The 24,424-nt window shown below is 42.3% G+C and overlaps 1 protein-coding gene across 2 annotated transcripts; it reads right to left on the bottom strand.

The window, feature by feature from the left end:
• Positions 1-7,618: 7,618 nt before the first annotated feature.
• Positions 7,619-23,593, bottom strand: ARFGAP1 (ADP ribosylation factor GTPase activating protein 1). 2 transcript variants are annotated; one of them, XM_026042262.1, is made up of 15 exons: positions 23,577-23,593; positions 23,027-23,163; positions 21,839-21,902; positions 20,961-21,070; positions 19,314-19,485; positions 18,457-18,557; positions 17,641-17,730; positions 17,142-17,238; positions 16,583-16,639; positions 16,127-16,159; positions 14,794-14,823; positions 13,108-13,164; positions 11,808-11,867; positions 10,292-10,368; positions 7,619-9,862 (listed from the first exon to the last, which is right to left on the bottom strand). In XM_026042262.1, the coding sequence occupies exons 3-15, from the start codon at positions 21,896-21,898 to the stop codon at positions 9,514-9,516; spliced, it is 1,293 nt and encodes a 430-aa protein (XP_025898047.1). In that variant the 5' UTR covers positions 21,899-21,902; positions 23,027-23,163; positions 23,577-23,593; the 3' UTR covers positions 7,619-9,513. The 2 variants fall into 2 exon arrangements, with proteins under 2 accessions (XP_025898047.1, XP_025898048.1); XM_026042263.1 differs by lacking the exons at positions 13,108-13,164; positions 14,794-14,823.
• Between the last annotated feature and the right edge of the window lie 831 nt (positions 23,594-24,424).

Here is a 24,424-nt window from a genome sequence, read left to right on the forward strand (position 1 = left end):
TGGGACTCCTGTGCTGTTCGCCTGGGTGATGCTACCAGCTTTGGCCATTAAAGTCTCCCTCCAGGCACTGACACTCGCCTTGGTTCTCCCCATTAGCCATTTCTTTTACTAAAGATGTGTTTTGGGCAGGCCAGCCGACCTGGAAGCGACAACGTTCAGCAGTGGAACAGCCACGGGAACTGGGATGTGATTGCTGGTTACCAGTAATTGCTCTCATTGGATGTGTATGTAGTTATTTTCCTACCAGTTAAATGCAGAGTGGAAAAAAAATAGGCGAGTGAAGAGCACCAAACCCCAGAGACAAAAAGGAGGGGAGAAAACTMTGACAAAAGGCAACAGGCAGAAGATAGGTTTGAGGAAAGAAAACCTACCGGCTGAGAAGACTCTTTACTTCAATTAGAAGCCTAATAGAGCAGCATTAGGCTAGATGCTGTGGTTAAYCAGATCAGCTTTAGCAGTAGTTCATCAGCCAGGAGCTAATTAGCCGCTGTCCCATATGTGAAGACTGATGAACGTGGAAAAGARGAGTATTCTCTGAAATGGAGCAGAGATTATTTCACAATGCAGAAGAGATGGCCAACCAGGAAAGCTGCTGCTTAGAGCCTTTGGACTTCGCTCATTGAGTTAACGGAGCCTCTGGGTTGGAGCCGGGTGGAAAAGGAGGCTGAGAAGTCCCCAGCAACTACAGGCAGGATAACCCATGGCACGCACGAGCAATAGAGAACAGGGCTTAGGGATCCTGATTAGTTTCCATGATCTTTGCTGTAACTTGTGAGGCTATTGAATTAAGGCGAACCCCTCAAAAATCCTTTTTTTTTTTTTTTTTTTTTTACATCAACGAAAGTTTTGACTTTCTCAATGATAAACCTTCTCTTACTATTTTATGCCTCAACAATAGATAAACAAGCAAGGGGGRGTTAGTCAAAAGAAGGGCACTGAGAAAGCATCTGGATCCAAGTCCAGATCTTCCCTCCCTCAGTTATTCAGTGAGGTCTGATCCTCTCTGGGAATCTGGCTTCAGTGGAAACACATTTTGTCACACCTCAGAGCTTTGTTGCACTAAATTTTGATACTCTCTTCCCTGCTAAATAACACCTTTCCCTATTAAAAAAAAAAAAACCTAACACGCAGAGGGACAAAACTCCAACATATGGAGCGGGTGAGAGATCCGGGCAGCGGGGAATATCCCAGCTGAACAAGGCAACCTGCATCCGGCCCCAAGCCACCTTCCCTTCCTCCCGTGCTTGCAAAGCCTTTTGTTAGCAACACAATTTGCTGCATTGTTTCCCGGGCTAGCAGGAGTCCCAGCCGGTTAYTGCAGGAAGCAAGGAGTTTATTTACTATAAAGCTCCTCGCACGGGGATGACGGTGGTAACGCCAAAGGGGTGTACGAAGGAATTTTAACATAAATGAGAGTCAGTGTGTTGGGCTGAATAGGAGCTCTGCCTTCAGGGTCCCTCGCAGTTAAGAAACAGGCTAAAAAATGAACAGGTCTGCAAAAAATGTGTGTGGAAAGAAGGCTGCTGAGCACCCTGGAGTCAGGTACGATCCTCTACAGCGCCAGCAGCAGCAGCTGATTCAAGAACAGAGCCTGCTCTGTTTGCAAGAGCTGCACTGTGACACGGTGTCCTTGACGGCAGGGGCTGCCCTCGCACAAGCAAATCCTTCCAGGCTTATGTTCCCCCCGCACCGTAACGCTGCTCAGGGAGCCAAGCTCGGCTTAGCATTCCAAGAAGGCTGCAGCGAGGGCCAGGAGCTGCAATCAAAGGGAGGGCTGTGAGCCCTGCGCGAGCGGGAGCTGGCACGGGCGGCCACACGTTCCTGGCACTCCCGGGCGAGCTCAGTGTCGGCAATTACTGCTCACCGGCTGCGGCTACCGGGTGGCTGGGAAGGGAGGAGAAGCAGCTCTTGGAGGCGGCCTCCTGGCAGGGCTGGGCTGGCCCTGCACTGTCTATTCCTCTCATGTCTTCCTTGCCTTTCCTGACCTTTCCCACACCAAAAACACCTTGGAAACACTCTCTTTTTGTCAGCAAGTCATAAGAAGTGAGATTTAAGATGGTGACAGTTGGCCTCTTTGGTTCCATCAATGATAAAAAGACGTCAGGGAGGAAAATAGACCCCTTGCGAATCCCAAAAGCTCTAGATGCCATACGGGGCCTCTTTCTAAGACATATGTTTCATGCAGCTTCTTCCACAGGGCAGARTTTGCAGAATCACTCTGCTGAGGGATGCAGGCACTGCTTGAGCTTCCTTTTGGAAAGCTGCCTTCCCAACACCAGCTCCCCACGCTCCTCGGCAGAATACAGAGGGCACGGACACATGCTCCTCTGCTCTGCTTGGATGGTTGATGATGCTGCCRACTTCAGAAGGCAGCATCCAGGTTCCCCTCTGGTGCATCCTCCATCTCCAAGTGACCCAGCATATTCCGAGCACAAGGGGAGAAGGCAGCAGCAAACAGTTCTGTGCACAGAGCGATGGAGACACAGCAAGAAGGAACAGTTGGCAGAGAGAACGAATCCCTGCAAGATGTTCTCCTTCCATCCAGCATCTCTGGTGGCCCTCCTGGGTCTTCAGGAGCAGAGGTGCAGCTCGTGGGCTGAGCACATCCCAGGCGGTCACAGTGCTCCTGTTCAAGCCAAGCGGCTGCTGCAGTCTGGCCGTGCAGAGAACTGCCACGATGGCCTCCATCAACAAGGCTGCTTCTATCCAGGCTCCTCACAGAGCATCCTGGCTCCGTCCTGCAGATCCTGCCACATCATCGGCCTCGGAAACAGGCTCCCCTTGTGCTTGCAGGCCGGCTCCGCTGGTGGCCTTTCCGGAGCCGTGGGACAGCTCTTGGGATGACTCCAGAAGGGATCCACTTTGACACTGCTGATGTGTCTAACCTACCTGGAGAGAGCTTTTCAGAGCTCTTTGGGCAGGGCTTGTCACTGCTCAGTGCTGGAACATCCTTCATTCATAATGGCCAGGGTGCAATCCACGTGGAAGCCCTAGGGATTGCCCCTCCGTCCCTTTCATCCCCGTTGTGGGCAGTGGAAGCGGCTTCCATCAAGCACTATGATCTTCCTAATAAATCCAAGTTTTCTTTGCCTAAAGAAACAACTTGTATGCAACAAGCACCTACATTTTTCTCTTCCATGTTTGCTGTCATCTAATAGGAGAAACATAAAGAATTTCCACTAGTCCTTGAATTTCAGCCTCCAGTACCAGTGCTCTGGGGCAAGAGGGTAGAAAAAGTAGAAAACAAGACCCAGCAAAAGGGGTTCGAGGCTACACGAGGGTCGAGCCCAGGACTGCAGTGCAACAGGCCCCAGCTCTGAGCCTTGCTCATGTCATCTTCCTCCTCCAATTGCCCCAGGACAGTGGCTGAACCTAGACTAACATTTCACCCAGAAAAGAAGAAAACCTCCAAAAAGAAGTGGGGAAAATAGGCCTGGTGCTTTAGGACTCATCTTCCATGTCATGTAGTAAGGAGACTGTGCTAATTAAGTTACAATTAGCATCCACTGAACATAGCCAAAGGAAGCACTCTTAGCAGGCTGAGCATGATCCTGCCACAACTCATTTAAAAGAATTATTAGTTATTGCTGTGGCAATCCTGCACCAGGAGCAATGGGGAGCCTTGCCACTGGTCCTCTGCAATAGGAAACTACTGCTTCCTTGCCACGAGGAAGGGCTTTTAGCTTGTTTTAATAGCCAAGGACCTGCTGTGTTAACAGGGATTAACACAACAGCCTCAGATGCTGCTGCYGCCTGAAGTTTAAACTGGCCTTATCCAGCTGGGCACATTCAGCCAGGGAGACAGAAGAGCAAAACCACCAAGAAATAAAACCCGAGAGGTTTTTAAGTGTGGCTGGGGACAGGGAATCCACATCATGCAAAGGCAGAGCACGGGAGGCTACTGTAGACAAGCGGATACAAAAGCAGAAGCCAGTTTCTAACCCTGCCTCTGGCTATCGGGACCTTCAACAGCCACGGACAGGAAAATATTCCCCTCTAGAGGAAGCATGGAGAAGTTTCTGCYGGTGAGCTGGTGCCAGGAGGCGGCTCTCCACAGCACGGCTCTTTCCCCACAGCACTGACATTCAGATACACCTCACCTTAACGTGGCCCCGGCAGCCTTCCAGCTTCGTCTCCCGCTGCTCAGACGGCGGTGGCCGAGCAGAGCAGAGCGGCTTCACCTCCGATCCGCCGGCGGTGCCGGGCACAGGCTGCTCGGGAACGCAGAGGAGCCACCAGGCTGCACCACAAGCAGGGCCCAGGGCACCGGGTCCTTCACGGGTGGAAAAGCTACACGCCAGCAGTGCCACGGAGAACACAGGCTTTTAAGAGATGGGGAAAAAAAGTCTGGTTTGCAGCAATTAACTATTTTGGATATCACTAAACAGGGAAAGTATTCCCTTTTGGACGTGTTTTGAGCTCCATTCTTAACTTCTGCGAGCAGCTTTGAAACAGATCTTGCTATGGGTAAGTTCAAGGGACTTACCAGAGGTTTTATGTTCAAGTTCTTTCTRTTACTCACATTGCAGTAAACTCTGGCACCATAAGTTGAATGGTAAGCACTGTATGTAGCTAGGCTGTACAGTCCACTTGGAAAATAATCTATGTGAGCATTGCTAGARAAAATACGAACTATGCAGCATGTTAAGACATCACATTTACGGCTACCTGCTGAACTGATTCCATTTCCACCAAACCTTGTGGCTAAGGTCACACCAATTCCAACAGGAAAATCAGGTCAGAGCTGGGGTTTAATGGAAAGCCCTGTCCAGGCAGATTGAAGTGGCAGATCAACTCCAGTGACTTATACTGATGTCCAGCACAGAGGTGACAGCTGACAGAAATCTGTAAAGGAGTTAAAATAGCAATTCACTCTTGAGCTATAGCACCTAACAGGCTTKTGGGCAGTGACAAACACAGAAAGGTTTCTATAAGGATAAAGTAATTCCAAATTTGACCTCAATCCCCCACATCCCTCATGTCATCTGGTACCTCTAACTGAATATATCAAAAATACTTCTTAGCATAGTAGGAATAAACTAAACTTAATTGCTCTATACAGTCAAGGTTAAACACTGCTCTATTTAAGATTATTTTGGCAGTCCAGTGAGGAACTGCAGGTACCAAGCAGCAGCACTTCACTCAGAAGTGGAGGAAATATTTCTTTCAGAAAGTCAGACTCCAGTCTTTGTGTTTCCTGGCAGGAGCCAATTTATCTATTCAACAACCTCCACAAAGCTGAACAGCCTCTTGCAGGGAATATGGCTTGGCAGAGCTTGAAGGGAAAGACAAAGGCTGGTTTACAAACTGCAAGGAGCTGATAGCACTGAATTTTCCTGCTCGAGTGGCTATCACAGTCCTGGTGAGACAAAACGTAACTGTAGCCTTGCCAGTCCTTAAAAAGCACCAGAACCCGAGACATCTGGTCTGTCCCCCTTGCACTCAGTGGCTGCAGACACGAGCAATCTTCTGATGAGGTCTCTTTAGTATTTATTCCATCCTTTCTATTTTTGGTGAGTTTAAACGTGTCCATTCTGGCAGCGTTGGTGAAATTCAGAGCCTGGAGTGAGAAGGCAACTTGAGGATGAAAAAAGAAAGATAAAGTTTCATCTCAATTAAAAGAAGATTGCTAAGGAGAGCAGTGTGACTGCTCCTTTCCCGCGTTGCTGATGATGTTCAGCTTCTTGCTGGCAGAGCACTGACAGCTGGARCTAAAACAGAGCGGGCAACGTGTCTTGGCCTACTTGCAGCCCAGTGATTTAAAGGATGATGAACRATTGAGCTGTGCTTGTGCTGGAACTGTGCGTTCTCCTGCTTCCAAAAGGGACAACCCRCCTCCATTTCAGTTCCAGACCCCGTTTTCACACATCCAGCCAACCTTTGTCACAGCAGTGGGGAAGGGAAGAGTCTCTACCCCAACTAGGTCCCTATATTTTACCGGGGTATCCGTGTGCTGGTCCAGATTGGGGGAGACACGGAAGTTGGTCAGCCCTGGCAAGAGCCAAAAACACATCTCAAAACAACAGCTTGTGTCAATGGAACTACTGACGTAGCTACAGTGCATGAGAGGGGAACCCCAAACTTTATGGTTGGTAGGCTGGGACTATGGCCTAGGAAACCAGTTGTAGGATCTACTGTAATCTGCCACTAATTCAGCATATCCAGGATGCTTCTTAACTACCTGCTCTCAAAAATGTAAAATGCATAACCCCTGGTTGCTTAAAATCAGACTGTCGCACTCCAGGCAAGTTAGATGGATGCAAATTGATGATTTTTCCTGTGTTTTTAAGATTAACTGAAGTCTCCTGAAAAAGGGCTAAACACACTCGGGCTCCATATCTCTTTGCTTTATTATAATGTTCTTTTAAAAGATGACACTGCAGTTCAAGTCCAGTACCACTCTACAGAACAATGAATAGTGTTCACTGAAATTGCCATTCCTGTGAATTTCACATAAAACACATCAGAAAAATTATAGATACAGTATTCCACACTGACCACTGGCATGAAAATTAAAAGGGAGTTTTAAGAGGTCATTCAAAGCCATTACAATAAAACTCTAATACTGGACATAATAGTGTTTTCTTGATTTCTGCTTAACTACCTCCTTGACAGAGTTACTGGAATTTAATATTGCCAGAGTAGGCAAAAACTGAAATATCATGGTTGACTGCTGTTCTCAAAGACCACCAACTGTATCTTTAAAAGTATCGTGAATTAAACAAAGGTTTCACCTACACTTGTTAAGTTATTGCACAGACTATTACACTGAAAAATACATTATGAACCCATGGAATGTTACACAGTTTGGACTGAGAAAAAAAATAAAAGCACCAGCATGATCCTTGAAACCTCAACCAGGAGGGAGAGTTGGCCAAGCATTTCTTGAAACGGAATTGTTATTAACGGGCTTCAAGAGAAAAATGAAACGTTTTAAAATAACCCCAAACTTCTGGGATTAGCCTCAGCTCCTGGCCTGGGAACACTCACCAAGACTCTGTCCTTTGTAAGTGGCACTTAATTTGGACATCTTGAAGTTTCTCTGATTTCAGGCTATTGGCAGGAGTTCAGCTGCTCTCTATCTTCCAAAACTGAAGCCATGCAAAGGAACAGAAACAAGGTTTGAAACACTAAGAAATTTAAAATAAACGTTGCAATGCCTAGTTGTTCAGGTGTTGTTTCACCTACAGCCCTCTCCTCCACTAACCTGCCTGCGTGACCTTCAAATGTGTGACTGAACGGGAAGTGGAGCCCTATCCATCCTACAGGGAGTGAAGTACTAGGAACACCGGAGCCTTCTCTGTGCACACATTGACTAAAATCCACCCAAATCCATCTCTTTAGAGAGGCAGCCTCAGCTCTGCCAAGCTATCATCAATGTCTGTGTGGACACTACTCATGATTGAGCCAAAAAGAGTGGGGGAAGATCTTTTAAGGTCTAGTCCAAAAAGAACATTCCAATTCCCAAACGTTCCCTCCACAAGCTCAACTTGATTGTATATATTCTACCAAGCTGCTTTCCAAARCAGAAACGTCCTCAGCATCTACTCTTCAACAGAGTAAAAATAAAACAGAAAACAGAAAATACCCTTTATCCACCATCTCCTTCAGAAAATACAGTAAATTATTCAGATTTAAGTGACAGATGTTGATTCACCTGTCAAACAGACCACTCAGCCTGGTAGCATTGCTCCTGCAGCTCTAATTTCTGCTAGTTCTTATAGTATCTTTACTAATACCTTCTTTTATAGGAGTTGCAGTCTAGCTTTGTATCTCTACAGGCACGCATAGAGAAAACAGCTTTTCTGTCACTTTCTATTCAACTGGAAGAAAGAAAAAAAAAAACAGTATTCCAAAACTTTGCCTTGGTAGGACTCTGGCTGTTTAATTTAGAACATAAAGGTTCAAAAACAAAACGCAAAAAACAAAAAACACCTGACAGACAAATGGCTTATGCCAATTGGTGCAAGTGATACACAAGTAAACCAGTTTTCTCCTAGGCAAGAGACACAGTGGAGGAGAATGTATGAATACACATCACAGTATCGATGATTCAATGGAGCTAAAATGAAATTTATCCCTCTATGAGCTACTGCTGGAGGTTTATGAAAGAGAAACTGTTGTAATTTTGTGCAGAGGGAGCTGGAGCAGCTTCATGGCCCCTCGGTAGCCAGAGGCACCACGTTGGCATCTCCACAGAGCCCAGGCTGGCAGCATCACTTCGCACAGAGCACTACAGGTCCACAAATATATATATATATGGAAGAATAAGGCAACAGAAGTGTATGCATGAAAATAGAGTTGCATGTTTGACACACAGTCAAGCTACGACAAAGGTCTACGTGGGACAGAGGAGACATGGAAGAAATTCCCTGTTTTACAGCCAGGCTCAAGCTCCTGCCCAACAGTACTACAAGCAGCCTGTAAAACTTCAGCCTCTCCTGCCTTTGTCTCTTCCCTAGGCTCTTCCCAGCAGCCAGGATGCCAGACATCATCTCATCTGGAAAGGGGCTTCCTGCCAGCCTCGTTCCTCAGTGTTCTCATATTCTCCACCTGTTTTATCTATTTTTTAACATTTTTTTCACTGCCAAGTTGCCAAATATGTGTCCAATAGGCCATAAGCAGCAGAAAAAAAGGACCTTTTTGTTCAGAATAGAAGGTTGAAGCAAAAAAAAATATATATAAAATCAGACAGAAAAGAAGAGGCAGACTCTGCTAATACTCAAATTGGGGGAGGAGTGCAGAAAAGGAAGGACACCATCACAGCTTTACGTTATATGTGTAGAAAATCTGCACTGTGTAAACTCTTATCCAAATGAGTAGGAAGGACAAGCAGAGCCTTTCTAAAGATCCCTTGGTAGCTCACGCTGCCAAAACAACGAATTTATACAAGTAACTATCTAGGTCTAGATTCTTTATTAATCCTAAGGGAAGAGAAGTTTTAAAAGTCTTCACATCTCAAAGTTTTAAAAACACATCTCCAATAAAAAGTATCTCAGAAGACCATTTTGAATTGCCAGACTTAATGTGGTCCCAGCAATCCATAAGGCATTTGAACTAGAACTACGCAATTGCAATTTGCTTGTTTAATGGCTCTTTTTAAGATACACTCTCTCCTCTGCTTGCATTAAACACTTCAGATCATCTCATGTCACATGGAGACGGTATGAAGACCTATAAAACTACACATGCAAGATTGTGCCATGAAAATGTGCTTGCACTTCTTATCCTGYGAACACCCTGTCAAGATTGTTACTGCGCTCGGCTTCAATTGTGCAAGGAGATTATCTTGAAAAATGGGAGAGTCATCTCGATGTAATAACAAGATTCAGACACTGTTTTTTCCCCTAAGAGAGAAGAAAGGAGAATGAATGGGAAGGAAGCACAAAATTAACAGATCAGTAAGGTCAACCAAGATAATCCAATTGTGTGTGAAACTGTCTCCCCTCGATCAGCCAGCGTAACCTCCCTCCCCTAGCTGTGCAAAACAGGGTTAACAGAGTTCTACCAGTTCTACCAGTCATCCCACCGCTCATCAGCTGAGGACGCCTTTTTCGGTGCCTTGGGAGGTTTTTTGGTCTTGCTCTCCCCTCCTGCGTTTTCCCAGTTGGTCTCCCAATTTTCCCAGCTGTCGCTGTTACTGTTCTTGTTGTTGGAGACTGTTCCTGAACCCCACACGTCCCAGCTGTCGGAGCTCTTCTTCTCTGTGGAATTGTCCACGTACGTCCAGCTCTCRCTGCTCGGGGATTTATGAGCTTTCGGTGGGTCTGAGTTGCCAAAGGTCTCCCAGAAGCTTTGATCTACAGCGCTGTTCTGGTAGCCCTCCCCTCCGCTGTTCTGGTAACTGTCTCCTTCAGCTGGTCTTTTATGACGGAAGGAAAAAATGTAGGGGAGAGAAAAAGCAGGTATAACATAAACAGCTATAAACATAAAATGATAATGCTACTATCTTTTGTTCAAACATAATCAAGGACAGAGGCAGAAAGGATGGAGGTGCTACTCAGAATGACATATATTCCAACGCATGGATTTTGATCACAACGAATTTAATCACATGAATTTAACACCTTGGCATGGTGCAGTATTTGCTCTCAGTGTAATACCTGGCATGAACTGTTACAGTGAACTGAGCTTTGCATGCCCCTTTGTTACATGCAGASGACTTAGAGCAAAGTTTTCTTAAAAGAATCATTTCTTCATATTTAAAATTTACCAACTACTATTATGTTAGAGACAATATCTGTAGGATGAAATTGGCTTAAAGAGATACAAAAGACAATAAAATACATACCTTTCAGCATTATCATCTGGTTTGCTAGAAAAGAAGGTGGTGACATCTCGCCAGCCCTTACTTCCAACTCCCTGAACCTAGAAAAAAAGGACACTCCACTCATCTGGATAGAACACACACMTCTCTAACAGTTTGAAAAGCACACAACACGTCCTCCTGCCTTGTTCAAATTAAGAGAACATATTGCACTGAAAAAAAACTCACTCACCAGGTATTAATAATTTTGATCAAGAGTTACAAGGCTGATGTAAAGAAAATACTTTTGASAGCACCATGCTGCTGCTGGAAGATGTGAGAAGTAGGGCACATTCAGCTTTTTTCCTATGACTGCCAGTTAACTACTTTGAATTCCGTCCTAAGCTTTCTTGACAAAAATGCTGGAATTACTCCTTACATAAACTGCACACTGCAGAAATACTTGTGACTCATAAGAAGAGCATTTCCCAGCTGTTATGTACAAAGTGGGGCGGTCAGCAGAAACAGGAGCCAGTGTCTAACTTTTCAGAACTTGTTTCTGTTTGATGCTCCACTTTAGAAGCAACAGAAGCTCAGAAATCAAACAAGTTCCCATTCCACATACTAAGTATCCTGTCACTCGTTTGAAAGCTACCTTGCACTAATAGCAAAAACTCAAGTTATGGGGCTTGTCTAGATCTTTGTCTAGTCTAATATTGGTGCTTTGATGTTACCAAGAAGTATCACAATGTACAAGATCAGTGTTTATACTCCTGCTGTCTTACAAAACTGTTTCCATCCATTTTTGCTAGTTTTATTTTGGTGCTCAGGGAACAGACCAAAGGTGATGTTCTAGCATAAACAGGACTGCTAGAGGAATCATTTTGTAGAGATGTTGGATTGGTATTGTATTAGAAACATGGATTTTGATGTGACATCAACAGAAGTCACTATTCCAAGTYAGAGACTATGGGTGGGTCCCAGAGCTCAGACTTAAAGTTGCCAAGCTTTAAGCAAAAAGAATATCAAAATAACTTCATTCTGGTACTTGATATGGCTTCTAGTGTTGACCTTCACTCTGCTAGAAAGGCAGACCCTCCTGTGCAATACTACAGAAGTTACCAAATTGGGCATTCCATTCTGCAGGACTCTGTACCTAGCAATTGCAGAGAGCACTTACCACAGTACCAAGCAACGACAGCAAAGAACAAAGGAAAAAGGTGCAAAACATTAGTAAGTTTAAGGGTACAAATGCCACACAAGCTGTCTCCATATTCTGTAGGGGACGTTAACCCTTTATTTGGGACGCGGACCCTCTTACAACGCTACACGATGCCCTCGGTGCAGACATGGTGGAAAATCACATCGTATCTGCACAGAGCTTTTCAGCAGCCCAGCACAAGTGCTGCATATGGAGAACAATATTGTCAAACCTTAGCTGAAATCAACACAAGCTGAGACTGAAGCTGCTGTGGGGTCTTCTTTCACCAAAAACACGGATAAGAATATGGAGACTGGCTTGGAATTTGGCCTCCTCAAAGGCAAGCAGGCCACTTCCTACCTTGCTGGCCAACTGTGACACCCCCACGGTGACCTCCTCAAAAATTTTCCCCTCTTTCACCTACATGAATCAAAACATTAGTAAAAAAATCAAAGAACAAAATATTTTGACACCTTAAGCTTACTTATGGTAAGAGCTAAAAAAAATAAGAAAAAAAGTGAATCAAATAGATTTTATCCAAAGTTAACAAAATAAAATCCATATAGTCCATGACCTCTAATGGGGTGTATCTCAGTACTCTGATGTTCACAGGAATTTTCTACTGAAATACAGTGTTTGTGGAAGGCATCATTATCTAGCACTAAGCATTAAAACCAACGACAGTCTTAAAAAATCTGCAAACTTGACTCTTTTAAATATATTTTAACCTCCCCAAACATTTTTTGAAGGTAGTAAAAACCCAGCAAAATTAAAAACTTACCAGATCTATTTACTATCTTTTATACATGCTGATACAAATATATCTAAACACTCTAAGATCAACTGTGGATAATCTTGAGGAATAGGAAACTAATTAGACTTTTTGCCTGTGATTTCATGCAGTGGTGTTGGAAGTRCTGCCAGCTGCATGTTTGTGATCTTAAGTAATTCTAAAAGGAAGAGAAATAAACCCTACTATGGACTATTTYGGCTTCTTAGAAGAAATACAGCAATTAGAATGACTACTCAGAATACTGCTTCGGAACATACTTTGCTCACAACTGCATAAAACCCTTAATATTAAGGTATTACTGTATGATTTTTAAAAGAATACTAAAAATGGTTGCAAGAACATATTATTTGTTAATACATTGTGCCTGTTCATCTTAAACATATACCGTTGCTCCAAGTTCTACTGCTCCTCCCGTGGCAGCAGACTGAGGCTCCAAGAGGCTGAGCTGAATTAAAAGGGGGCTGGCAGGTACATGGGGGAAACACTTGGAATGTAATGCGCAAAGATCTTACTAATAAAAATGTCTGTTTATGAGTGATTTCTTCATCTATTTTAGGTGTATTTTCATCTTGCCCACTTTTCCTTTCCTGGATAATGATACCTATGAAAAATATCTAATGGAGATTGGGTGTGAGAGGTAAAATTCTTGCAGGTGTAGGAGATTGGTAGGGGGAAAATATGTTCCATTAACATTTCCTTGCTATCATATTAACCCTGAATYATTGCATATTTCCCCTCTGCTATTGGGCTAGCATACAAAAACAGAAGGATGCATTGGCAAACTGGACAGTTGTGATGGGAGGAAATAATCACTCCCCGAGGCACCATAATCATGTTCTGCAAGTAATTTACTAGTTCCAAAGTTACCTTTTCCTGTGCAGGTTTGAGAACATTTTCATTTAATGTCTGACCTAACTCTGATGCCTATTTAAAAGCAAAACAAAAACAAAGTCAGTTATATTTTCCTTTATATATATAAAAAATATACACAGCCAACATTCTCTGCAGATGAGCTCTTAGCAGTATCTCCCAAATACAGAAAGCCTTAAGCTGTGATTTGYACAAGCAGGATGAGCTGGAAGCACACACAGTACAGTGCTGCAGACGCTTTGCAAAACATGGAAAGAAAATAAATTTAAAGACAGATGCACATGGCCACAGGTTGTGGGAAATGCCCAGAGCCCAAGTCAAGTCTGACCTTCCATGGCAAGCAGCATCAATGGTTCAATCAGCAACAACCTGCAAGGCAGCCCCTTGCTGACACTTGCGGCTCAATATTTGAGAAAACAAACCCCCTCTGTCTTTATTTTTTCTAGTTCTTGGAGGTACTCATAAAATCAGTCYTTTTCAGCTGCAGTTTTGCACCATTTCTTCTGACTTAGAGGGCTGCTGTCATCTATTAGTAACAATCCAGCTCTGTTTCTAGGCAATTTAAGAGTCAGTTGTGACAGATGATTTTTGTCATTTTTTTTATGGCTCTAGGTTTGCATAGGGAGGAATCTATGAAATGCAGATATCCTTAACAATCAGAAAAGCAGATGCATGAGTGTTGTGCTTTAGAGGCTGACTTACAAAAAYGCAAGTTGCTATCACAAAATGATTTTCATAAATCATTTTCATGACAAGGAGRGCAGGGCTTGCAAGTGCTTCACAGAAAAGTCATTTCTCCCCTACTACCACAATAAGCCTGTAACAGTTGCCTTTTTTCAGTATATTCTACTAATTTCTGAATTATTCCACCCATTAGTCCAAAAGAGCCAATTCCTGCAAACTGAAACATGTAAACATTTTTCTTTTCCAGATTCCCAGCTGTCTAAAAAGCTTTTTCCTTAGAGAAAAGGCTGCTTGGATCTGCATCCGCCCTTTACCCAACCAGCATCAGCTCCAATCCTTGCACTCCTTAACAATCCAAAGGTTATTTAAGATGACAAAGGGTAGATGTAACCCCATTCCTATATCTAAAGAAACATAAAGCAAATCTCACAGGACTTCTCCAAGAAGTAAGACTATGAAGGTGTTCATGAAAAACCAGAAAAGGAATCAAATTGGATTCTCCAAAATGAAAAAAAAATCTCACCAGAGTGAGAAGCTGATAAATTAGCAGTTTATCACATGCAATAAGCCTAATTCACTAAGTCTTATAGTTGAAGAGTGCTAAGTGAAGCCATTGCTAGACTTAGGGAAAATTCTCACATAATCCTATTTACTCAACCATGCTACATAATGAGGCTTTTCTTACTGCCTGTGAACACCAGAGTGATTCCTGGTGTACAGCATTCCTGAATCACAAATGCAAAAAGAGTCCCTGATATCATCAGTGCTTACAAAAAGCACGGGCACAAGCACTGAAGGTTTTCTGGGAGCGCAGAGCTTGAAGATCTCTATCCAATTTAACCTATTTTAACCACGTTGGACAAAGCATCACTGTATGAAACAACATTATTTTAAACAAATTTCATGTAAGGCAAAAGAGAGAGCTCGAGAGCAAATGCACATATTTAGCACGAACAGTGACAGGGAGTCCATGCATGAGAACATATGTGAGGGCATTACCGGCTCTGGCTGCTGCTTGTAGCCCCAAAACTTTACCCGACAGCAAAAGAGAAGAGCAAGRAAGGTAGAAGAAGCAGCTTTTAGCAAGACTGGAAGCATTTTTTTCAGGCAAGTTAAGTAGCACAAACCTTTTTTGAATTTTAACATCTACTGACAAGACAAACCATGAATGCATTTGATGAACAGCCATCAAATACACTTATCATCAATAWATGATATAAAAGAGATGTTAAATCTGTGCTACAGACCAGATGTTTCAGGAATAAAATTTAAGCTATGGTAACAGGGCTAAGATTCTAGAGCAATGTGTTGCTGAGAATCTTGTCAGTAGTTGTGAGCTTTTACACTTAGTACTGTATTTACATAAGCATATTAATGCCAGTAACACTAAAGAACCCTTTTCCAAAAGCCAAACTGCCGGACAAAGTGAAAAAGGAAGAAAAAAGACAATGTAGAACACTCAATTTTTCTTACATAAGCCAGGCAGCAAATTTTAAAGCTTGTTAAGTATCGTGTTTGTGTGCTTTCACAAGACTTTTTGGGTAATTCTGCAAAACATGCACAAGTTTGGCTTGCTATGAGACCCTATGGCAAACACTCGTTTGATCGTCACCTCCTGCAACTTTACGTTTTTGGGGAACTATAGCATCTTACGCATATGTGGGGCATGCTGGGCTAATGCTGGGCATACAAAAGAAAGCCCAGCGCAAAACTAATTTTCCCTATACGTCCTCTCTCCCTCAGAGCATTTGCATGTGAAGAATCCCGTTTTCTAGATTTCTACATTTTAATTTTAAACTTCCCAGTGCTCACAGATCTTGCTAGTGCCAGAGCTCTGTATCATTCAGGTCTGACTGCCTTTTAATCTTATTTTGAAAGAGTATTTTTAGAATGGTCACTTTTTTAATACACAGAGGCCAGTTAATTTAAGAATATTAAGTAGCCTGCACTCATAATGGACTATTAGAATTTAGCAGTGGAATGATGACTTGTATTCCACTGGATAACCTAGAGAACTACTTCAGACACACCACATTTATGCTTCACAAAAATAAAATGACTTGCATATTTTATGACAGCAAACATGAATTAAAGCATTTAATTCCACTGCCTATCAAATACTCCCTTCAATGATGTAAAAGCAGAGCTACCACTATTTGTTTTATGCTTAATATGCCCATGAGCATTGATCTCGATCCCCACGGAATTATCCCCAGGGATAAACACACTGGTCTCCTGATGATCAAATCTAAATCAACAGGTGCAGGCAAACACATGACATTTAAAGCCAATTTCTATGAATAAAGCACAGCTAAATCTATAACTCAATCACCTTTTGACTTGCTTGAGATCCAAATCTGGTAGCCTGTGGAAAGCAAACATATTAAAATTAACCAAAAGCTTTCTTCCTAGTAAAAACACATACAGAAATGCTGCATGGTCCTTTCCAAAATGAACAAACCTTTGCTAGAATTTCACTTTGAATGGGCAAAATCCASATTAATTCCTTTGGTATTCCAGGTCATATGGGGAAACATCATTCTCAATTCAACCTAAGTAAGCAGACAAATTTACAAGAACTGCCCAGAATGATGAGATGTGTTAAGGCAGAAGTGTGCACTCCTTGTGTCTATGTTTTATAGGYCATAGGCCAGGATACACACACAAAAATTCCATTTTCTTTGGTGACACTGTTAAGGACACCTTTCTTATAATTCAGAGCACTCAAAGTTTGCTTAGTCTCCTCAACCTTGCAAGAATTACATTAAAATACATTGTATTTACTTACACCCTCTTTAGCAGCTGAAGCAATCTTGCTAGCTCCAGTTGTAAAACTGCTCCATCCCTGTAAAAGAAAGAGAAAATATAGCACCCTATATCGATTATTTACAATTACTATTCATAATGTTCGCTAATGTATGGTAAATTTAGTCAAAAATGTTATTTAATACTGTTTGCCCTGTAGTCATAAGAACTACCCACCAGGGAGAATAAAAATCATAGCTCCCCACTGAACTGCAATATTGTAATAAGCTTCCATTATTTGCTTGAGAAGAGAAGCAGAGAAGCAACAAAACATCAACTAGCTTTACACTCTATATACATAAATGTTTTCTCTTCACTTTAAAAAATTTACTTTTTGGTCATGCCTGTGAAGTCTCTTCATTACTAATCTCTCCTCAGCACGTACATAATTTCGTTTTTACGAAAATACAAAATTTGTGTTTCTACGAAATTATGTAAAAACACAAAATGGAGTTTAGTGTGGATATTCACATGTATTCCCCCAAGATGACACAAAATAAAGGGGTACCTCAGGTCTCAGAAACTTTTGGACATTTCCTTACCGAGTACAGTGATGACATGGCATTATTCAGGAAGTCATCTTCCTTTTTTGGAGGTGTTACTGTGTTCCCAAACCCCACGTAGCGATTCTCTTGGCCACTACCATAAGAAAATGAAGTGATATTTGAAGATACGAGTAGGGAGGGATAGAGGAAGAAAACAAACACCACAGTGTCATCAATGCCTCAGTTTTATCCAATACTCTAAACATACTAAAGACCTCCTAGTTTGAAGCTCACTATAGCAACAATTTGATTTACAGGAACATTTTTCAAACAGTATTGAAACATTTGCCTTTTAAACAAACGCATTAAAAGGCATCTTCCTTCGCCTCTCCCCAACCATATATTATCATTTTTTTAAAAACAGGAAACAAGATATAACTGTTTACCTAGGCCAAGTGAATCAGAATCAGTTATGCAGCTGTAGCATAACATCCTGGTCTATGCTATGCTGGAGGACAAGGCAGACAGAACATCAGCTCTGTAAATATTACGTTACCCTTGATAGGAGTTGACATCATCATTTAACCAGTCTTCRAATGCTTTGTCTGATGAGGCAGTTGCAGTCTGAGATTGTCCAGCAGAAGTACTGAAATAAAAGATTTTAAAGAATCAAAACGTATAAAGCAAAATCCACTAGGTCAGCATTGCAGCTTGCCATGCATTATCATAAAACAAATGCAGAATTGATTATTTCTTTGATCTGTCAAGTAGGGATCCCTAACATAACCACTAAAAGCCATTAGAGTACTGAATGAATAAAGCAACAGTAGACCCAAATACAGAGTGTTACTCAGTGGCCCACTGAACTTGCTGGATCATGGCCAGGCACAAAGCACTTGTTTTTCTGATTCACGATTGCTTAGATTGATTCTTGATTGCAAACAATAACACATAGGCATGCAAAGGCAGAAAAACAGGGCTGCCGCATTCAAACCTTGATGCACTAATAGCTATTAAATTCATACAGAAAAGACTGTCAGCTCCAGTTTTGTGATTGACTACTGAAGAAAAGCAGCACAGTTAGGTCTGGGTGTGTCAGTCAGAGCATGACGGACACACACTGATGTCAGGTGCACTGCAAGGCAAGAAGCCAAACRGAGCTTGGGCTCGTTTTCTGCTCCTGCTCACTTGTCTCTCTCCGCCACAGTTTTTTAGATTCAGGAAAGRCTGAGAGGAAGGGAGATTGATTACAGAAATTAAAGCTCTGCTACATCAGATTCTTTAACTTCAGCAAAAAAAATGCTTGATTTAAAAAAAATGAGAGTTTGATCCTGCTACTGTAATATGAACATTTAGATAAAAAAATACATACCGATGAGTCGACGAGAGGGACGTTTTGGGCTGTGGTGGTGTCCAGTTCTTTGCAGGAGATGTTTCAAGGGACCACTCCTTGCCTTCAGCTACAGTTGCTACCTAAAAGTGGTAGGAAAAAGATCAGAATGTCAGGGTCCAAGTTTTCATGCAAATTCGTATTAAAAAGACCTATGGAGTACAGAAGAYTTCTTTGCCTTCATTAAGATACTCAAGATACGCTGCCTTCAACAGGCAGTTTCTGAAATCAGCTAAATTCTAGAGAGTAGAGGGACACCACAGATGAGAAACTCCAAAGCTGTAGGAACACTCTAGTAAGCATGGAATGTAATGTCTTAATGCTGCAATGAYAGGGGCAGCATAAAAAAATCAGTATTTTGGTACAGTCTCCCACCATCTGATTTCAAATATTTTGACATTTCACTTTTTGARGTTTGCAAAATCCTCAAAATGATAATGCCATTACATTAATTAATGTATTTGCTCTGCCTGTCCTGTCTGTACTACACCATTTAATTTGCTACTTTGTAACCATATACAAATAAGATTTAATCAGCAAGCTTTTGTATTAAACTGTACCGTTGAAATAGCAATTTACTTAAAAATTAAAACAGCTCCCCAGTCTACCTCGTTGCAGCAAATCACATCAATGAGAAACTAGCCCAAAGACCAAAAAGAAAGTTTCTAAAGAAACAAACTATCAAAAGCAACAACAAAAGACCCTACTCTTAAGAGCTGAAAAGAGTGTCTCTGAGTCTCATCCCTTCCAAGAATCATTGCAGACCTTCACACAGTTGTTGCTTTTTTAAGTGCTTATGAAGCAGATGAAGACAAGCACTGCTATACAACCCAATTTACCTGATCTCTAAAAAGAGCTGCAGCTTTGCTGTTGTATTTCTCTTGCAATGACCAAGAAGGATTGTAGTCATCTTGAGACTCCAAGAACTCTCGAAATTTGCTGTTACCTCCAGCCTTCATTTTCTCCAGCTCAATATCTTTCCATTTGTCCATAGTCACAGAGCGCACAAAACTGAAAATTAGTTAAAAAAACCCAGCATGTTATGCCATATCCTGCTATAGGAGCAGAAACTAATATTACTGCAACTCATCTCCAAGACAGAGGGCACAGAAAGGCTAGAATTGCTCTCAAAGCATAGGAAGAAARAGCCTCATAACAAGGTCAAATTCTCACTGAAATAATCTAAAAATCATGCTTATAGAGGCAATTAAAGGAGATGACCAATGGAAGACAACTGGCAGAAAAAAAAGCAGCTTTCTTCTACAAGTGTGGAAACTGACTTAACCCAGCTTTTCCCAATCTTTTTATTCTGGATTTTTTTTTTTTTTTTTTTTGGCAAGCTTACACTTAGGGGATCAGCAAGGATACCTCGTGTCCCTTCCTTTCCCTCACTCCAAGCTTCTCCTCATAAAGACCATCAGGCACCTGACAGCTCAGCTGTTTGAAGTAGTTACACTGTACCCTCTACCATGCCCTTATCCCAGGGTGCATATGACCACACTTAACATCTTGGCATCTTGGCTCTGTTTTGGGCTATAAATTCTTGCTACTGCTCATTAAACTACATTAAAAAAAAAAAAGTGCTCTATTGTTAATGTTTCAATCCAAATCACAGAAAAAAAAATGAGACATTATCCTCAACAAGGCTTTATAAACCTTGTATCTTGATTTATTTCTGTCTTTTTGTCGCTAAATCATTGCTCTCCATCAAATTTTCCTTTGTCTCAATACTTTGTATTTTCTTTCATGTAAGTCATGGAATAGTTCCAAATTCACTTCTTATGCAATTTCACCTCACTAAGGAACTTGAAATCACCCCTTAATAAGCAAAGCACATACTTCTGAATGGCCTCCTTGCTTTGGTGATCTCCCTCCTGGACTTTCTTTCCCTTTCTCATTTCAGTAACTGTCCCATGTTCTGTCCCTATTATAGACCATGGAGTCTCTGGAACACATAATAATTCTTATTCCGTAATTTCCTGGCTCAGCTGAGTATGTTTCTTGGAAAAAAAAAAAAAATAAGAGCTATCATCTCTATTACCAAAAAATAAAGAGAACTGAATAAAGCAGTTTTATATATATACACACACTACAGACATTTTAATCATACTATCATTGTTTTAGCTCAAATCTTAAATTGCTAGTTTCAATTGACAAGATTACACTTTTTTTTTTATTTAAAAAAGAAAAAAGCAGAATACAAAGAAAGGAGATTAAATTAGCACAGTGTTTCCCAGATTCTGCAGCACAATTCTAAATATGAAGGGAGAAGTGTTACTTTCTGAACTAAGAACATAGCTACATAAATGCAGCACATGCCCAAATGAATCACAGAGAGTAAAATACACTTCGGAGCGAAGCATAAAACAAAATAGTCTGGGAAATGCTGAAGCTGGGGCATTCTACACCTCTCCAAAATGAGATTCTCTCGAAAACCCCAACACGTCCCAGGGAAGCCCAGTGAAGTTCCTGTCTGAACGGCTGACCTGAGGTGGACTCCCAAGCCACGATGTTTTCCTGAGCATTCAAGGCAGATCCAGATTCCATAGGTCACACTCACCCACTGGGGGTTAAATGCACCACATTCAAAACACACCTGCAAGAGAAAAACAGTCATGTCTAAAATAGCAGGGGAATACAAACAAATGAACTGAAATTAATCAGCAGAGAAGTCATCTTTTTTTTTTTTTTTTCAGATTGTTTTAAAGGAAAAGACCAAACAGACTTCCTAAAGTTTCCTTTGCCAAAGAAATATACAACATTTAATTTTGGAACACATATTCAGTCAGAGTACAGTTTGGCAATGAATTGCAAAGGTGATAGCAAATTGRAGTTTTTCTTTAAAAATCTTTACTGCTCATACATCACAAGATCTTGTATATTTATGATGAGAATCATGCTTTGGGTTTTAACATCATTTTTATGTCGGTTCCACTCACAGCATACACTTTCAAACAGAGATGCATATAATACATAGGGGAAGGAGGAGGAAATCCCACACTGATATAAATTAAAATGAACTTGTCTACAGGCTATTACATTCAAGKTGAAGTATAAAACTTTTAAATAGACCACTTTATACTAAGCTATGTCCAATATTTTTCTTGTTAGATAGACTGCTAGGGCTACAGCATTACTAAAATCTATGRAAGACCTGTGACAAATATACACCCATGCATTATAATACAAGTATGAATAAAACTAACATGGGTGGGAGATATCCCAAATTTATATGCTACCATTAGTTAGTTGCGCCAGTGCTGTAAACAGAGTAGATCTTGTGTATAGTAACATATACAGGAATAGGAAAGGAAATTCAATGCTACAAAACTATTTTAAACAAGTTCATATATACATTTCTTACATTGTTCTCATCTTGTGCTCTGACTTCCTTAAGAACTTTCCTTGTCCTTGGACTTGCCATGGTTCTACAAAGGAGAAAAAGAAAGGAAAACACAAAACTGAATCATTTTATAGATTTGATATGGATATGCTCACTCCTACGTAGGGACAATCTCTACAAAAATGTGTTTACAAACTAAACCACTGAGTCACAATCAACTACGGGGAAAAACACTCTAGCCACAACCTTATTTTTCCATTTGCCAGAAAGGTTTCCAAGAAGCAGGAAAGCAAGGCCATCGACTTCCTCCTTTTCCTATACTTCTCCATCACCATTCCTGTTGCAAATCACTTGGAAATGAAGGAGCAGGGGGGAGGGGGGTCAAACTCTAAGTACTACTATAAGAGCAGACAGGCAGGTCTGATCTGTGTAGCCATAAACCAAGGTACTTGGTTTACTTCCAACTACATTCAGCCACAAAAACATGCAAATTATTGCACTTTACCATCCTTCAGCTGAGCCATGGAAACTGAGCGGGCACATAACCCCTGATGCATCTTAGATCGTGGGTAGTGAAGACCAAAAATAACCATGTGTCCACCTTAAATAAGTAGCTGCTGCTTTGATCCAACACAAGTGGACATAAGCAGTAAAAAGAATATATGGTTTGGGAATAAGCTTTCTTTAAAATGTATAAGCACTCCAGGCTAAGGGCTCCAAGCAGACTCAGACAGATCAGTCTTGTAAATTTTCATCTCCCAGACAAATAATCAGCTTCTAYAGTAAAAGTTTATGTGCACCACATGAATTCTACATTAGGAATATTTAGTTGGCTAAAAGCAAGTAAATAATGCAGATGTGGCACTACATACTGTAGGTTTAAATAAACTGTAAAAGGACTTTGATCCTCTGATGTAGCAGCTAATTCATACAAGTRATCTGTAATGAGTTTTTCAACATATGAAGATAAACTGTGCAAAGTGATCTGCCTGATTTCATGAGCCTGCAGTATTCCTATGGGTCTCGCCAATACAAAAAGAAGAGTTTTAAGCCTTATTATTTCAGGCAGTTTTGAAGAAAACACTACAGGACACAGGCATGATTTCCTTAGAAATACACCCCATTTTTTTTTTTTTTTTACAGGATGCTGCATTCAATCCACGCTCAAAGGCGGGTGCTTTCCCATACTAAGAAGCACGGAAAACTCACCAAGCGGCTCACCAAGGATGAAAGGAGGGCAAATCCCTGGAAAGCTGCAAATGGAGACACCCCACTCTCCGAAGGGGCCTGGAAAAGGTGCTCAGAACATGGCCTGGGTTCACAGGGAACGCATCAGCTCYTCTTTCCTAAGAGAAAYAAAAAATAAATAAGTAAAATAAAATGAGAGGTAAGAGAAAGAAGAGGGAGAAGATCCTGTGAGCACAACCRGGACAAAACCCGCCCCTGCTCGCTCTCCCCGCCCCGTGCCAGCTGGGCACTCTCCCCCGCGCTCCCCGCCCGCCTTTTCTTTGCTTTCTTTTGTACAAAAACACAAACCGGGGGTGCCAGGACCGAGACCCGGTGGGTCCGAGCCCCAGGGGGAGGGAGGTCCGAGTCCGCAGAGGCCGTCGCGCGCCCCGCGAGCACGAGCGCCCCTCAAGCAGCCCGCGAGCCCCCTCCTTCTCCCCGGGGTCCGGGCCGGGAGCAGCGGCGGGGCCGCGAAAGGGGCCTCCCCTCCCCTTCCCTTTCCGTCCCGTCCCGCCGGGAGCCGCCAACGCACCGGCCTCCGCGGCGCTCCTGACGCGGCGCCGCCGGCTCCACAGCGCGCAGGCGCCGCCGACGTCGCCGCCGCGCCGCGAGGCCTTGTGGGCGCCGCCATTAACCCGCTGCTGCCCGCGCCCATGAGGGGGCAGCGGGGTGACCGCGCCGGCGGCGGCCTTGGGGTCGTTGTGGTCGGAAAAAGCCCTCAAGTTCATCAATTCCAGCACTATTCCTGTTAAACCATGTCCCTCAGGGCCTCATCTGCCCCTTTCTTGAACCCTGCCATATTCCATAACCCCACTGCCTCCCTAGGCAGCCTGTTCCAGCGCTTCACCACTCTTTCCACGTAGAAATTTTTTCCTCCTATCTAACCCGAATCTCCCCTGGTGCAGCTTGTGACCGTTTCCTCTAATCCTATTTTCGGTACTTGCTTTGGAGAACAGGTCGACCCCCTGCCTCATTCTAACCTCCTTTCAGGTTCTTATTATGGTTCTCTTTCTATCACAGAGACTTGCACCTGGATGCTTTAAAACATACTTTATTTTATTAGGACAAACTTACAATGAAATCCAGATCTCTGTACATCATGAAGAATATTAAATTATAAGATGTCACAAGAAAAATCAGTTGTTTGRTTGCAAAGTGAGCAAAACTGACCCAAACTCAGCTGTGAGCTTCCSCTGTCCCTGCTTGCTCCTTCAGTGCTGAACAGAAAAACCAGCACTTTGTGTCTTAGTGTTGTGTTTTTCTCAGCAGATTTTGCTTGTAAAAGTGAATTATGGAGCTGAGCACGGTAATGTTTATCACACGTTTGGTCCACGAGCAGTTTTCTCTGAAYGCTCAGGTGAGGCAGCCGAGGTGGCTCAA

This window comes from Nothoprocta perdicaria, unplaced genomic scaffold (genome assembly GCF_003342845.1).
Source record: "Nothoprocta perdicaria isolate Ctin4 unplaced genomic scaffold, notPer1 scaffold_3, whole genome shotgun sequence".
NCBI lineage: Eukaryota > Metazoa > Chordata > Aves > Tinamiformes > Tinamidae > Nothoprocta > Nothoprocta perdicaria.